This window comes from Athene noctua, chromosome 25, assembly GCF_965140245.1.
Source record: "Athene noctua chromosome 25, bAthNoc1.hap1.1, whole genome shotgun sequence".
Classification (NCBI taxonomy): domain Eukaryota; kingdom Metazoa; phylum Chordata; class Aves; order Strigiformes; family Strigidae; genus Athene; species Athene noctua.
The window spans coordinates 3,653,564-3,670,591 of record NC_134061.1 but is presented as its reverse complement, the minus strand read 5'-3'; the positions used below and the strand labels follow the sequence as shown (position 1 = coordinate 3,670,591).

The 17,028-nt window shown below is 42.6% G+C and overlaps 1 protein-coding gene across 3 annotated transcripts in view; it reads left to right on the top strand.

Annotated features, from left to right (window-relative positions):
* Positions 1-16,579, top strand: part of MAP3K3 (mitogen-activated protein kinase kinase kinase 3) — a 42,531-nt gene extending 25,952 nt beyond the window's left edge. For 2 of the 3 annotated variants that reach the window (XM_074926577.1, XM_074926575.1), the window contains exons 9-17: positions 319-392; positions 1,797-1,864; positions 2,099-2,191; positions 3,025-3,216; positions 4,807-4,955; positions 6,769-6,900; positions 7,615-7,744; positions 9,373-9,550; positions 11,980-16,579. In XM_074926577.1, coding sequence (XP_074782678.1) covers positions 319-392; positions 1,797-1,864; positions 2,099-2,191; positions 3,025-3,216; positions 4,807-4,955; positions 6,769-6,900; positions 7,615-7,744; positions 9,373-9,550; positions 11,980-12,208 — 1,245 coding nt within the window. In that variant the 3' untranslated portion in view covers positions 12,209-16,579. The remainder of the gene's footprint in view (positions 1-318; positions 393-1,796; positions 1,865-2,098; positions 2,192-3,024; positions 3,217-4,806; positions 4,956-6,768; positions 6,901-7,614; positions 7,745-9,372; positions 9,551-11,979) is intronic. The other variant, XM_074926576.1, reaches the window with a different exon arrangement.
* The last annotated feature ends 449 nt before the right edge of the window (positions 16,580-17,028 follow it).

The following is a 17,028-nucleotide window of genomic DNA, read 5'->3' as shown; positions in this document are numbered from 1 at the left end:
GCAGGTGGAGGCAGTGATGCAGTAGCATCAGCAGAGACTCTGTTCCTGAAGTCAGTTGGGATCAAAACGCAGCACAAGGCTGACTTAAGCTTTCATTTTTCACAGCACAGTCCTCCAACACCTAAAGCAGTGTCTCAAAATTGATGTGTCCTTAGCAATTTCTGTGGGAGATAAAGGAAAAATATGCATTCTAAATAGCTCTAGACTCCCCTCTTCGTCTGGATGTCCTCCAGGCAAGCAGCACTGATCCTCTTGCACAGCGTCTTTTAGGCATTAGACTGAACTGATGTTGCCTTGTGATTTTTCTCTGTGTTGCAGATGCTGGACCCTTTAAGCAGTGCTGAAAACTCGGTGTCAGGGAGCTGTCAGTCCTTGGACAGGTCAGCAGACAGGTACAAATGTACAGGCTGGTATGAACTTATGTGCTCAAATTGAAATGCCAGTTGTACATAAGTTAAAGTCTGTTTTCCATCTCATAAATTTTCTTGGAGAGTAATAGGAAGTCATATCCTACCTATATCGCAATATATTTCTTAGAGAGAATTAACTGTGTCTTAAGGCTGTTTTATTTTTTGGCAAAACCATACACCAACAAACTGGTGCTTCAGTACCTGTATGTTATAAATACAAAGTTCTAAAGCATGCAGTCTGTGTGGAGCCTAGACTCTGAGAACATCTGGCTGCAGGGTATTTAAATCTCTTTTAGACAAGGCTCTACTTGTTCATATAAAAAAACCCAAGAAACTATTCTAAGGTTAAAGAAGTATATCTTTACACTAGATTCCTGTGTCCTGCGAGATATAATATTCATTCCAAAGGTGAATAGGGGGGCTCTTCCTTTGATGAGGATTTTGTTCTAATCTAGATGCTCTAGATCTTTTTCTTCCCTTGGCTGTAGGTGTTGCTGGAGGTGTTGCTGGGCAGCCATAGGTCCCCTTAACTTGAACAAATGTGGCTTCCCAGCACCTGTAATATTGGGCTTTGCCATGTTCTTAACATTCCTCCAAGCTGATTCCTGCTAATTTGTTACCTGTCCTTCTCTCCCCTCTCCCTGCCCTAAGTGGAGCAAGGGGGTAAAACAAAAAAAAAGCCTTTCTGGTTATTCCTTGTAGGAGTGAGCATCATCTGGGGAAGCTGTTTTTTGGGTAGTAGGAAAGGAGTCTTGTTTGGGAGTCTGAAAGCTTTGTCAGGTTTACTCCATTTACACTGGTTAACAAAAAAAAAATATGCTAATAACATGATTTTGGCACAGATGGAGTTACTGTAGTCTTTTAAGAGATGTTAAAGACCTGCCAGACAAGGCAGAGGAGAAACATGATGGCTGTAAGCAATGTTTGTGTTTAGGCTCATCTGCTGCTGGTAGAGAGGAAAGTGCACAGAAGTTTTCATAAGAGGAACTCTTACCCTTCATGCTAAATCACTGGGGCAGTAGCCCCTGTTCTCTACTGCCCTGTGAGCAGTGTGCTGCAAGCAGAACCCTGTTCTGCTCTTAGTCTTGGTTTTAACCTTCCACTTTGTGTGTCTGAAGGAAGCACTGGGTCTTATCCCACAGACTGGAGAACCGCTGAATAAATGGCATAAACTGAACAGAAAAGCTGACTGTCCACTGGGAGTTGGTGTGGTTACTGGGGCTTAGCCTGACTGTAGCTTTGCAGACATAGCATGAAATTATTGCAGGGACATGGATTTGAGAATCACTGTTACCAGTGTGCAGATATATTACCTTCTATTTAAAGTCCTTCTAGGTTTCACTCTAGTAGATAGCAGAACTTATTCTTGCCTTCTTTCTTTAATAGTCCTTCTTTTCGGAAGTCACGGATGTCAAGGGCACAAAGCTTTCCTGATAATAGACAGGAGTTCTCAGGTATGTCAGTGTCCGGTATAAAGATTATTTGATCCAGACATTTTCTGCTGTTTGCTGACTACCCTCCATGCTTGCTGGGATTGTATAAATACAAAAACTGGGGATGTGTTGGTTGAAAAGCTATGAAATCAGTTATTACGTCTTCCTAAAAAACCTGCTATTAGAGGAAAATTCTGTCATTAGAACATACACTTTATGAAGAAGCCTCACTTCTCTCTTTGCATCTCATTCCAGACCGTGAGAATCAAATCTACGACAAAGCGGGGAAAGGTGGGACCTACCCTCGGCGCTACAATGTCTCCATGCAGCACAAAGACTACAACGATGGTGAGTTGGTCAGACCTTTGATTCCAGGCTTGAAAAAGAAGGTGAGGCAATGACAACCTCCAGGGTGAGTGTAACTCCTAGTTGAAGAGTCTGGAAGTGCCCTGGTCCTTGCAGTTAGTGCTGGAGTTAATCCTGTCATGCACAATGCCACATTTTCATAGCAACCCATGATGGCTGTTTGGAATTCTTTGTTTATTTTTCCCTTTTTGGGGGATATCCAGGCTGATCAGTGATGGCTGGGGTTGAGCAGTGGATGCAGTTATTAGCCTTGGCCATATATAGTGGGTTCCTACCTCAGGGATTCATTATGCTTTGCTAATTCACAATGCAAACTTGCTTCTGGGTCTCTTAAATATACCAGTGACATAAAGAATCACATCTCTGCTCATCAGATGGCTTTGTGCAAATTAATTTCTCAAAGTTTCATAAGAGGTCGTAATCTTTGTTTTATGGATTTTATTCACAAGTCCAGGCACATTATCTAGAAAATCATTCTATCTGTGTAGTTGTTAACAACTTTGGAGCTTGTGTGGTAACCTGTAAATCAGATTTCTGCTTTGGAAGGCAAGCTTAGACCTTGCACTACTGCCCTGAGGGCATTACAAAGTGTTCTCTCCCTTCTACTTCGAGAGTGATCCAAAGCTGTGCTGAACTCAAGCAGCATCAGCCCTGAACTGTTATATTTTTGCATCTTGTCTGCTTGACAGTAGATTCTACTCCATGAGAACAGATCCGAACACATTTTTTCTCTAGCTTCTCTTTGTTGCTCAACCTCCAGCCATTACCTTCCACTTGTCAACATGTTACTTACATTTTTATTTTTTTTTCTGCAGGCCGGAGGACATTTCCCCGGATACGGCGTCATCAGGGGAATCTTTTCACTTTGGTCCCTTCAAGTCGTTCCTTAAGCACCAACGGAGAAAACCTGGGCCTGGCATTGCAGTACCTGGACCCCCGGGGGCGCCTGCGGAGTGCCGACAGCGAAAATGCCCTTGGTGTGCAGGAGAGGAACATTCCCACCAAATGTAAGCAGTCACCCTGGTGATAACTGAGGAAAGGCCTGGGGTTATGGGCAGGAAAGGCTTTTAGAGATGCACTCCAGACCCAATATATTGCCATTCAAAACCACATAATTACATGGCTGTGTTTGAGACCAGTCTGTCTCATCTAAAGACAGGTCCTCTTTTTCTTCTAAGAATATGTAGTCTTGCACTGGGAGCTGGCCTCTCCTTTAGAAAGCATTAGAAATTCAGCTAAGTAGAAAAAAAACCTTGTAAGTTGATTGGATCTAGATGATCTACAGGGTTCTTAAAACGGTCAGACAAGCTTGTTTATTTTCCTGGTGCATTAACATTTGTAGTCAGGCTTGTGGATTACAGTTATTTTACTAGTTAAGGGTTGTATTTATTTCCCTTGCTTCTTAGTAGAAAGATTTACTTCTCTATTAATAGCATTCCAGCTTTGGTTTTTAGGGAACTTTATATTATAAAAAAAGAAATGAAACATAAATCATTACTGATGAACTTCAGATATCCCATAGAGTAATTTAAGGATCAAAATGAAGACATTAATGCAGCAGAGTAAGCAACACACTAAAACACCAACTTGGCAGTAAATCTGATTAAATTAGACATGGCAAAGCTGATATCTCAGCTCTTCTGTATTTTCACACTATCCAGATGGTTGGTTCCTGTCTTTGTTTTTAGAGTTTCTTGTTAAATACAACATAATTGGATGCATTGCACTGCATGAGTCTGGTAGTATCGTGTTCAAAGTTAGAGCTAAAGCACTGGTCTTTGAGTAATATGTTTTGGTATTCAGTCTGGAAAACTGGGCTCAGGTGTTAATCTCAGGGTCAGGAGACTGCTGCTTGTGCAATGCGCTCGCCAGCGCAGTAGAACAATGAGAACTCATAATTCCCTGCTGACATAACCTCCTACTGGGGTATTGGAGGTGGCTGCTTGAGCTGGTTCTCATGTATATTTTTATTAGAGTCTGGTTGTTCAGCAGGTAAAGGAGATACCTGCGCTGTGCTTATGTTATGGCCCCTACCTTACCAGTTTCTAGTAGGGAATTATGACTTCTGATTTTTCTGCTGTAGAGATAGCCTTGTAGTGTAATCCTTCCCTCAGGAGAAGGAACCCAAAACTAACCAATGGTTGGCAAAAAACTCTGAATTAATGTCCTTCAGGTTGTCCCAGAAGCTTAACAATCATTCCTAGCTGGGCAGGATTGATTTAGCCTGGCTGATCCAGCTTTTCTTCATCTGATGCATGTGGTAACGACAGATCAAGGCTTGGAAGATGCCGTAGAATCCACTCTGCTGGTGGAATGAAATTTCATTAACCTCACTGAATAACTTGTCTATAATATATCTTTGCAAAATGTTTCACTTTAATGGGGCACTAGTCAGCAGGTCCTGAGAGTCTGAATGGTTGGATTCTGTTCAGAGTTCTGCCACTAACTCCCTTATACTGGGAGAGTGCCTCGTATCTGTTTCTTCAACTGCAAAATATCTGTTTCAATCCCAGCATGGTGGGGACAGATCTTTGAAAAGATCACCATTGTCTTTAAACAGTATAATGAAAAGAGCAATTGTTCCTGTTCATTTTTAGCTCCGAGTGCTCCAATAAACTGGCGACGAGGAAAACTGCTGGGCCAGGGTGCCTTTGGTCGTGTGTATTTGTGCTATGATGTGGACACGGGCAGAGAGCTTGCAGCTAAGCAAGTCCAGTTTGACCCAGAGAGTCCTGAAACAAGCAAGGTAATTCTCATCACAACTTCTAAAAAGCATTATGCAGACTTTGAGATCCTGTAAAGTGCCTGTATCTGTCCTTGAAAGCTAGTACCTTCTTTAATTTGTGCTAGGGTTTCAAGTCATATGGAGAGGAGTAAGAATCATTTAAAAATCACTTTTCTGTATTACTAACTTCAGTCTGAAACTAAAATCCATTTTCTGGCTTCATTTTTGGCTCCTCTCCCTTCTCAGCTTTTTGGTTTGTTGCCAGGTTACTTGAGGAATACTAGACTGCCCTGTGTTCCTGGTTAGACATGGATGTGAATGAAACTAAACCAGAAAGAGTAGAACTTTTTTTTCTTTTATAAACAAAAAAAGTTGCATGCACTTGGAAAACCCACTTTCTGGCATTACATGGTAGGTCCTATATCAAGTGTATTAATTACTGGTTTCTGCTTCTGAATTCTCCCTATCCTTAAAACAAATTGACTGCGGTGTGTAAATCAATCAAGAACAGTGACGTGACAACACATTAGAAATAGTGGAGATGGGAAGGGGCACCTTGAAATGACAGGTTAGCACACGATTCCCTGCACAGTGGACGCAGCTGGAATGGCTGTTAGGTTCTTTGCTAGTGTTTTAACAATGTACCAGTTTCCCAATATTGAACAAATTCACTTTGAGGTGGAATAACTGATCTGTGAAGATTTAATTATTCTGATTTTATATGGGATGTTGGTGCCAAGAGAAGTCCTAACTTGGGATGTTCTGAGTTATACCATGTCTCTGTTGTAAATCAGACAGTAAGTCTGAGCCAAGGAAGAACAGGCTGGAATGCATTTTGAAGGCACTGAAACTCCAAACCTTAAACTATCAGTTAACCTGATTAAGCAACTTCGTCTGGTTCCATGCATTTCTGTGGTAGCCAGGTCCTTGCTCTTGAAGAGCTGCATCCTCTCCCAACATGAAGGAAGTTGAACCTGGCACCTTCCAGTGGAGGCAGAGAGTTAAGTGGGACTAATCTGGGGGAAACCATCATTCCTTTTTCCATAAATCCTTGTGCTTCAGTACCTTTGAAGTTCATCCTGTTCATTCCCTGGATTCAGCAAGAACCTGATACTCTTCCTGGACAACAAACATCTCTGATTCAGGCTGAAATTGTTGGATAGCCTTTTTGCATTTGCGCTATGATACCCTGTTGTCTGTGGCAAGAATAAAGTAGAGAATCGGTTTCATGTGCATAGCTGCAGATTCTTTGAATTAAATAAGCAAGGAAGCCGTTTCTAAGGTTGATTCAAGTAAAATCATCAGTGTGAGTCAGAACAGGACTGGGTGACAGAAGTAGTTTAGGAACTCTTAGTACCTGTAGTCTTGCTCTCTAAGGGGTTGAGGTTCCTACAGAAGGATCCCTAGAAATTCAGTAACTGTATTCAGAACTTTTTCATAATTGAAATTAACACTCACTGCCCTCAGCTTAGTGGTGAGAACTAAGGTTATATGTGTTGTGAGTGAGGAGTGCTTTCAACCAACTTCCCTAAAGCCATTCAGCTGACAGAATCAAGACAAGAAATAAAGTTTTTGTGGTACTGAGTCCATATATGATGCTGCCTGTGGTTCTAACTATGAAAGCTTCTGCACCTATACAAACCTGCTTATTATACAGTAAGGATTAGTGTGAAGCGTTGGTCATGTTTGCCTTTCCAAGAAGTAGGTGAACCAGTGCCATGGATTAGACTCCCTCAGTGTAGTAGTGGTCTCATCCTACCAGTGACATGGACAGATTTATTAGGATGGAATATTTCTTGGGGCTGGATCCTTACTTTCTCCTTCAATATCATAGGAGGTAAGTGCCCTGGAGTGTGAAATTCAGCTGCTGAAGAATCTCCAGCATGAACGTATCGTTCAGTATTATGGCTGCTTACGGGATCGAGCAGAGAAGACCTTAACCATCTTCATGGAGTACATGCCAGGGGTAAGAGCCCACACAAGCAGCATGGTCACTGATCATAAAGTGAGAGGGGTTGTTTTGTTAGTTGATTTATTAGTTGCTGTGATTACCCTAACTATGTAATCTACCTTATACCCTCTTAGCTATGTCCCTTTCTCATACTGGGTTATAATCATAGGATCATATATAATGCCACCAACATTCCTTTTATTTATGCCCAAAATCACCTCTTCAGGTTTTGGTTTTTTTTTTCTTAAGTGTCTTGTACTTGAAACACATTAGTCACTAAAGCCAGTTCTTTTCTTCAGTCTGAATTTGTTCTACCAGGACTCGGGCCAACCTGTAAATCAGGCTGAGTTAGCAGAGTCATATAGCACAGCAAATTAGGCAAAAACTGACCCAGCGAAAAGGGAGCCTTTTGACCCAGATCAGTCTGCTGAACTATTTTATTACTTGTCTTCACAAACAGTGGTACCAGCACAGCTCAGGGATGGAGGAAGCAGCCAGAACCTCCTTAAGCTATTTTTGCCATAAAGCATGCCCTTGCTTTTCTTAAAAGGGGCTTCTTAGGGCAAGATGCTCCAAGAGCCTCACAAAAAGGCTGTAGAAGAGGCCAGAATTCATTACCGTGACAGTTGGGTGTATAACAAGAGTCACAGCTCGTGGGAATTGAATGAAGGCTGCAAGATTTGTGGTTTATCATTCTTTGCCAATCTCTTCTGTTTGCTCTTGGTGCAGGGGTCAGTGAAAGACCAGCTGAAGGCGTATGGTGCTCTCACGGAAAATGTAACCCGGAAATACACTCGCCAGATTCTCGAGGGAGTCTCGTACCTTCACAGCAACATGATTGTGCACAGGGACATAAAGGGTGAGATCAGCTGGTGATTTTTATATATACCATGTGCTAAAGGAACTCTGAAAAAAGAAACCAAGTGTTAAGATTTCAGTATCCTGGCCGTGGCTTTTGAACATCGCTTTGCTCAGTTCTTAAGACTTTTTGGTCTTATATCCATGTGCAGGGCTTAGGGAAGGTCGTGTTCTGGGCTGGGTACGGGAAGTTGGGCTGTTCTCTCTACAGGACCTCAGAGCCTGGCAGTTGGTTATAGTAAGGAAGACTGAAAGTCTGTCATTCTTAGAAACACTTCTCTGTAACTCCTCATCTTTCTCTCATGCCCCAGCAAAATGGGGCTGAGTTGCCACCTGGCTTTCACCACACCCTTAAGGCATGGGCATTTCCCTGTGGATTTCCTTCTGATTTCCTCTCTGCTTGGCCAAAGTACCATTTCTCAGGTGGTAGGCACACTGATTCTCATAAGAGCTCCACGCCTGCCCTTGACAATCCTGCTTACCTCAGGCTCTTGTGGCTGTCCTGCCTCCTCTTCATAAGAAACCTCCAGGCTTCCATGTAGAGCCTCTGTGATTAGTGTTTCCCAATATAACCCCATGGAGCCAGCCAGTCTCCCTAAGAGTTAATGTCAACAGATGTGGCAGACACCACACAAATTTTTCTGTGCTCTAGAGGGACCAGGAGGCTTGCTTGCTGCAGGAAAAATACCTTCTTGTTCCTGCCTATAAATCTTCATTGCATCCCCTCTAGGCTGGCAAAGGGAAATGAGCTGCTGATTCTTGAATAATACCTTGTATACTGCTCATGTGGTGCTCTTTACCAAATTATTTCCTACCTGGTAGGTTATTCATTAGTTGGCACCTATCTAAGGCAAACTGTTAACTTGCCTCCAGGGTGCTGGATGGGCAGACTTGTTATTTTGAATTCAGCTCTTCCAGTGGGGAAGTGAAGTGATAAGTGATAAACCTCTCTCCCAGCACAAGTGCTTTTTATCTGAGTGTGGAAGGATTTTACATAGGCATGTACAGATAATGGCAACACAGGGTTTTTGATCTCGTTGCAGCTTTGAAGGAAGAATTGGGTTTGGTGTCTAAGCCTTCATTTGTGTCCACATACAAGCTAAGCTCTTAAGTTTGCTTTTTTCCCTGGTGCTTCATGTGCAGGGACCTCTGACCAAGTAAAGTGGAGATTGACTTGTTTACTGTAGGAGTTCAAAGTGGTTTAATTAGCTACATCTGTTACCCAGCTGACCAGAAAGCAATGGTTATACTCACCAAAGCAGCATCCCAATAAAATCCTTTTCTACACAGCTATGTACTATCTAAGCCATTGGCCTGGGGGCCCTGCATAGGCTGAGCTGTTTACAGGCAGTGTAACAATGACAGTGCTGACTCAGCTCTCATTTCCCTTCCCCCTTCACTTCCTTGTGTTTTTCCCCTGAAGTTTTTCCCATTTGCAGCCATTAGCAATTGGCTTGTCTACAGCCTGAATTATAGAAATGATGTTGAACAGGTCACCTGAGGCTTAATGGGGAGAAAGCCATACCATGAGCATGGGTATTTCTGGGTTGGATATCAGCTCTGTAGGCTGCGGATCCAACAGCTGGATTGCATGAAAACAGCTGTCTCCATTCTTTGTTTTTTGTCCAGGAGCCAATATTCTCCGTGACTCTGCTGGGAATGTGAAGCTTGGGGACTTTGGGGCCAGCAAACGGCTGCAGACAATCTGTATGTCTGGAACAGGCATCCGCTCTGTCACTGGCACGCCATATTGGATGAGCCCGGAGGTGATCAGCGGAGAAGGCTATGGGAGAAAAGCAGACGTATGGTGAGGCTTTAACTTTCTGTCCATAGATCAATTTACAGCTTTGCTGGAGCAAGATAAGACACATACATGGTTGTCCGTATATCAAAATTCAGATTTTTGTCTGGATCAAAAGTTTAAGGCGAACTGAAGCAGTTGATTTGAACTCAAGACATGACCTGCTGCAGGCTGTGCTTTACAATGTCAACACACAACCGCTTGTTTAGTTTTTCGGGAACAATTTCCACTCGTTCCTCCCTCGAACTGATAGCTGTTTTTTCTGTTTTCTGAGTGGTGTGAGGTTTCCATCCTTCTTCTGTCCCTCATAAGAGAGGCTGAAGGTTGTTTAGGGAGAGTCCATTTGTTTGGTTATAAAATGAGAGGTATGCTTATAACACACTGGAAATGGAAGGAATAGAATTTGAGCTTTAAAGGAAAGATGTCCAAACCTGGAATAACACAAAAGATACAGGTCAAATCAGAGGTGATCTGAAGTATGCATGAATGGAAACTGTAGCCATGCTATTATTGGCATAGCCAAAAAACAGCCTCTATCGAAAGGAAAGAGCAAAATGGTCCTGTGTCAAAATGTTTGTTTTGGAGGCCTTAAAAAGGTGAGATTATAAAACTAAACTCAGTGACAGCGACAAAAGGTATGTTTGTGTCTCCACAGTAAAGCAAAGCCTATGCTATTTCCTGTACAAGCAGTGAGTGGAAACATAGCTAAAATGTGTCTCATATGCAAAGAGTTAAGTTCTGCAGACTCTCCCAGTTGGGATGCTTGGGGAGAGGATGGAGCACGTGCCCTTCCCCCTGGGTTGATGCAGTTGTGGATTTCCTCTTGGTGCTGACATCGGTCCATTTCCATCAAAGAGACGCTGCTGTTGGCTGGGCTCCAGTTCCTACAATCCCGATCATTATTTAGGGGGGTCAGAATTTTCCAGTGCAGCGTTAGTCCCAGGGTGGATGCGTATGGCCGAGAGGCTCAAAAGACGTAACAAATCTAGCCACCTGGCTTTCCGCCACTGCTGCGGGCCCCTCTCCAATTTTCTTTTTCCTAAATAGCAGAATATGTGAGCTATTTGTTATTGCTGGAGTGACTTGACATGAAAAACATTCCTGCTGTTTGCTGAATATCTTAAAGAAACCGGATCTGCTTAAACGGTATAAATCAGTCTAAACAATAATATATCCCTGCTTGCTCTTGAGCAAACCCCCAGCACTTCAGCACACATGGTTTGCATTTTCTGTACTCTCTTCTAGTAAGTCTTAAATGGCTGGAAACCAGTGTAAAATTTTCACGTTGGATTTTAAACCTTGTCAAGAAGTCATTTCTTGCATATTCACTGGATTTAATTCCTTTCCTTCCTTGTCTTGGCAATTGATGCAAGTCTGCCTCTGAAAATCTCTTTTCTTTGCTCTTCACTTCAAAAGAGGGTTTAGTTTAAAGGTAGACGAGGCAGTTTTGCCTTTTTAATGGAACGATGTGATCAAAACACAGGACTGTATATTAGAAGTTCACTAACTGCTTTTGCTTAATCTATGGCCCGGAGGAAGCAATTAATCCTTTTTGAACAAAAACCAATCACTGCAGTACCACAGAAACCCATCTTCCCTGTGAAAGTATTGGTGTCACGTTTGCTTCAGAAAGGTGGCTCAGCCATGTCCCTCCCCATAATCACATTCTTGCCTTGAAGTAGCTGCAGAGCCCCATTAACTTTACTAGGAGTTTTGCCTTAACGTAATGATGCATCTGCCCTACTGGCGTTTTAATTTACTGTCTCCTCAGTTTGGAGCTGTTAAGAATTTAATTATTTTTTGACTGCCTACGATGGTTGGTTTCTTGTGAAGTGGAGCTGTTAGGGCTTTTTTTTCCTCACATGGGCATTCTGAGGCTGTGCACTGAAAAGGGATTTTGCTGAAATGGCTTTGTGGGGTCAACCAGCTCTTGACTCACCAGACCTTGATTAAAAAGTATGTTTTCTACCTTGCAACTCAGCAAGTGCCTTTGAGATACTAACAGTAGCAGCAGCACCCGAAATACCACTGAGGTTGAACGGTGCCTTCAGGGACATCTCGTGTGCACCTCTTGTTCCGGGTGTTAACGCAAATGTTTACTGAGAGCAGAGTTTGAGCGAAGGAGAGCTGGACAGATGGCACTTCACAGTTCTCGGTGCAGTGAGAACCACAGTGGCAACCAGCCTCCCTGTCTCAGCACTTCACTGCTAGCCCGACAGTAGTAACAGCAGCGACGCTGGCAGGTCTGGCTCAGGATCTGTGCACGCATGGGGTTTGCTGAGCACAAAGCCATTTTATAGCTGTTTTCAGAGCAGAGCTGTACCTTGATGTTGACTGCTTGGAAGTTTTCTCTGAACACTGTGCATTATTGTGTGAGTCAATTCTCACTTTTTTTTTTTCTTTTTTTTTTTTTATTTTCCTGTCTGCTCTTCCAGGAGCCTCGGTTGTACTGTTGTGGAAATGCTGACAGAGAAACCACCCTGGGCAGAGTACGAAGCCATGGCAGCCATTTTCAAAATCGCCACCCAACCAACAAACCCCCAGCTCCCCTCCCACATATCAGAACATTGCCGGGACTTTCTAAAGCAGATCTTTGTGGAAGCCAGACACAGACCCTCTGCTGAAGAGCTGCTCAGACATCAGTTTGCACAGCTCCCGTACTGAATTACCTCCCTTGCTAGCAGCTCCTGCTGGGCTTTCAGTGCCCCGTCTGGTCCAGTTGCAACTGCCCGTTGTGGTGCTGCATCTTCAAAATGCCAACTCAGCTGTCCTAGTCCTTTGGGGAAATTGCCAAGGAACCTAGGGTCTGCTATTGTGCCTGATACCTTTGTTTGCTGGACTAAAGTTTATTCTACCGACAGCTGTCCAAACAGAGCTGCATTTTTGCCCTAGTTACCTTGATGTGAAATTGCAGCTGGCTGCATGCTTTCTGCAGGCCCAAGAATGGGAATGTAAGAAGTGTCTCACTGGCTGAACATAGAAGAAATCTGAACCAAAGTGGGAACTGGAAGAGCTACACTCTTCAGAACAGAAATGTGCAACAGCCATCCAGACCAGCTCTCTATGTGTGGGTCACTTTTCCAGACTGCTAGGGCTTTAGAGGCATCTATATTACAAGAATCCAGCAAAAAGCCATGTGTCATTGAGCATGCGCTCGCTATATAATTATATATTTTTCTTGTTAAGTATTCAGCATCTGAAGGTGTTCAGAAAATATTGATTCAAAAGTATGTGAATAGTGTTATTTTATAATGAAACCATGGATTTTGGGGTGGGGGTGAGGGAAGTCTTTCTAGCTAAATGTCAGGATAATCAAAAGTTTCAGCAGAATGCAATCACTCCAGGGCCGAAGATTAGGGCTCTCCCACTGATGTTAGAAAATCCAGAGCTTGATTTCCAAGGCTTGATCTGTCCTAGCACTAAGACAGTGTTGGTTAGTTTATGTCCTCATAGCCAGCAAATCTGTGCTCCTGCTTCATCTCCCTGGGACTGCTGAGTCTAAATGAAAACCCATCTGGAAGGGAGTTCTGCGGAACAGCTTTCTGTTGCACCTGTCTTTTTGGCTGGTAACCTCTTACTATCCCTTAAACCAAAGATAGTTCATTTGCTGCCCAGGAGTTTACTTCAGGAAAAGCTTGTGTGTTTCTCTGAGGACCTGGCCTAATGGAAAATTGAGTTTTTCATGGGGAGAATTTGCTGGACACTAGTTGTGCACAGTGAGGTAGAATCAAGCTCAACCCTTCAGTGTGTGTTTTGTTTTACAGGTGTGCACGTATTCATTTAAGATTTCCATAAAATGTTATGGCCCTATTCAAATAAGCTTTTGTACTAGTTAAGTCAAACAGTGAACCAGAGAGAACATTGGTAATGCTAGCACATTTTTAAAATTAACTGGAGATCCCCATGTAGGTACCAGCAAAATGTATCCAAGGGATTTTGCATTTGAAAGGTACCACATCTCTGAGAGCTGAGTTCCTGATGGCTTACCAGCCTCAAATACTGTATGTTGATTTGGGCACTAATAGCCCTTACTTCACTCGTAAAAGAGCAGCGGTTTTTAAGTGCTGGGGATTCATGGAGTAAAACTTATCTGTGTGAAATGAAACTGCAAATGTATAATTAGTTAAAATACCGCTTTTTAGAGCAGTGCTAAGGGTGTTCTGCTCTTGTGTTGGAAACCATATTAAGGCTCCACATACCTCCACTCTTCTTCCCCATAAAAACTTGAAAATTGCTTTCGTAATACAGTAAAATTAACCGTTTTTAAGTGACGCTAATAGGATAAGGCAAGTTTTAATGAAACCAAGCTCCTTGAACACATGATAAATACTGTGTTGAATTAAAAGAAGAAAAAAGAGCCCTAAAGAAACCCCAGACACCCAAAAGCCCTGAAAGGGTTTAACAATCTGAAGTGTTTTTTCTGTGCCAAGCTCAGAGCAATGTGTAATCGTGAAAGCAAGCTAGTGTTGGTTTCACTTTTAGGCTCTCCTGCACTACTACAAGGATGCACTGTTTAGGTTGCAGGCACTTAGGGGGGTTATCTCTTATGAAAGCCCTTGTTCCATAATTTATTTAATTCTAGTGAGAGCACTTCTATTGATCTTTTCCAAACCTGAAACTTGACTCCAAATTGTTAAGACACGTGGCCTGGTTTTTGGCCTGTGCTTCACTGTTGCTTGCACCGAAGGGAAGCAAGGACATGACACTTCTACTCTGTTTTAGGGAGCATTTTACACCACTTTTCCATGGTGTAAATGGCTGTGTATGCTGCAGAGGAATGTGAAATCATTCCTGTAGTCTTGATGACAGAAGTAGGATGGTCAGCACTCCTGTGGGGCCCAGTAGCACTCTTCAGGCCTTGCAACTAGCACCTAAATATACCAAAGATTGGAATCTTTTATTCATCACACTTTACCTTGCAGATGTACAGCAGCAATCAAGAGTGCAGTGATCCTGTCTGCAGAGGTTTCTCTCTACCCTTGGCCTGTCCTCACCAAATTGAGACCTCCTTCCGTGGTCTTTCTTTGCTATCCCACACGTTGTGTTTTGGGAGAGAATAGGGCATGAGGAAACGGTGTAACTTTTAATGTTTCAAAGCAACTAAATCCTCAGGATCTGTTGTGGCTTTTACCTCATATACATCATGGAAGGCTGTTCCAGAGCAGAGCAAAGAGCATCACGGACTGATGGGCTCAGTCCTCTCCCCGCCAGAGCTTCTGGTCCTTCCCACCACCTATGCTGAAATGTGCCTACTCTGTGTATACACTTGTATTCCAGTCTGTATTAATGAAAGTAAATAGCAATTGTACAGTGACAGAGAACATGGGGTGCCAGCTTGGACTTCTTATATTCCAGTACCTGACCCAATGCCACCCGTTCGGCACAGGAACAAGCCAAAGCATTACTTGTATGTTTGGAGATGCACTTTTATGAATGTAGTTTATATCGCTCTTTTTTAGCTCTTTTTACATCATGTAAACAGTGATGCCTCATACTTTTTTTTTTTTATTTATATCGTAAAAGATCATATTTGGTGATTTTTATATATATCGACTCGACTGTTACGGGGTAGGGGGGAGGATGGGAAATAAATTTGACGCCTTTATGAATTTAAAAAGGAAAAAAAGCAGCTGGTTTTGCAGAGAATTTGCTGATGGTTTATAATGAGTAGAGCCAAGCCAAAATGTGTTCTTTGTTTCCTCACAGCCCTCTTGATTATGGAAAAGGAAGATCTGGATTCCCAAGTCCACTGCTACGGTGAATAAGTTTGGGGCCGATACTTATACTACAGTCTCTTAACATGGCCCTGGCAGCAAAAAAGTTTCAAGTGGACATTAATGTAATTATACTTCTAAATTGAATTACAGCTGGCCTCTTTGTCCTGGCAGAATTGGAAAAAAATGGGGATAAACTCATTTAGGGGAGAGTGGAGGAGGGAGTGCCAGGCTAACAATAAGCTATTGTGTCCATTCCAAATGTCATGTTGTGTTTTCTGCTCTTCCTTCCAGGGAGGGATATATAGTGAATATTGAGTATTGGGATCCTTGATGGAAGGTGCTGCAGAAATTGAGAATATTCTGTTTGAAGAAAAATACCTTATGGGAGTTCCTATAAGCTGGAAACAGCAGGAAAAAATCTGATATTCCCATCAGAGAACTTGGGGGAATGGGGGATTTGGCTGTCCCTGAGCTTGTTAGGAAACAAACTCTTGGCATTTTGGTCTTGGTGTGACGATTCTGTGCATTCCAGGTTATTTGCTTGTTCTCCAGTAAATCTGATCTTTGCCTATTCTAGTGGCGGTAGGTTGCAGCAATTTGGATTTTCTATTTTCATATTTTTGGAGTAGTATTCCAAAGGACTTGAAGGTGCTCCAAACAGTTCCCATTGCCATTAGTTAGAAAAACAAATAGCCCAAGAGGGAAATTGGTACCTGCTCAGGTGACACATGTTATTTCCATGTGCCAGTGAGCCAGGATAACTTGTGAAACCTTAATAAATACATACATCCTTGCTGTACACATTTTCTCTGGTAGGCAAAAATCAGATACTTAGAGCTGTACAGGGAGGCTGAATGAGAGCACAGTAATTGCTGTTTAAGTTAATAGCTGCTGAATGGAAAGGTTTCATATATTTGAATATGTACAGTCCTGTGGCTGTCACCTTGGTACCTTCCCTTGGAGCTGGGAGTGTTCAGTCTGTCTTTCATTTTCAGAAAAAAATTGGTGTCCTCTGTGGTTTAATAGTGTTTGGGCTTCAGATCTTTAAACCCCAGCCTTGCTTAGGTGCAAATCTCACTGAGCAGCTCTGAATCTCTCAGTTAGAAAAGGGAAATGTGCCTATGGGGCAGTTCAGAAATGAGGAAGTGGACTTTATTGTCTGTCAATACCTGTCTGAAAGAAACTGTGCAGAGCAGGGAGAAGTTGCTTTAACCTGGATTGTGCAGAAGACCTTGAACCAGTATATATACCGACCGGGGGCTTGCAGTGCAAAGCCAGGCCAATGTATCGTTTTATTTACAATAAAATTATCATTTATATGAAAGCCTTTTTGGTGGTTGTTTGCAATACAGTGTTTCTTACTTCCTGGGTAAGTGGTGCCTCAGGATAAGTGAATAAGACAATTAACTAGTTTTCTTTCTAACCAAGGACCTTAACTGAAGGAGGAAATTTTTCCTTTCAGGGATTTATTCTTTGGGACAGATGGAGAAGTGTCCTATTTGTGAAGCATTGCTTCTTGGATCAGGTAAGTGTGTGTCCTCTACAAGGCTGCCTCTGAGGAAGGTCACGTTCATCCATTTTCACTCTTCAGAGAGAGGTAGAATGGCTCTGTCCTTCTTGCTAGTGTGTAAAAAATAGCAACATCTTCATTTTACCTTGCAGGAGAGTAGCTGGACTGGTTTATTGGCTCTTCGTGTGGAGATTGTACTGATGGAGAGCAGGAGCTGAGGTTTGCATTTGGATTTTGCTGTGGTGGTGAGTTCTTTA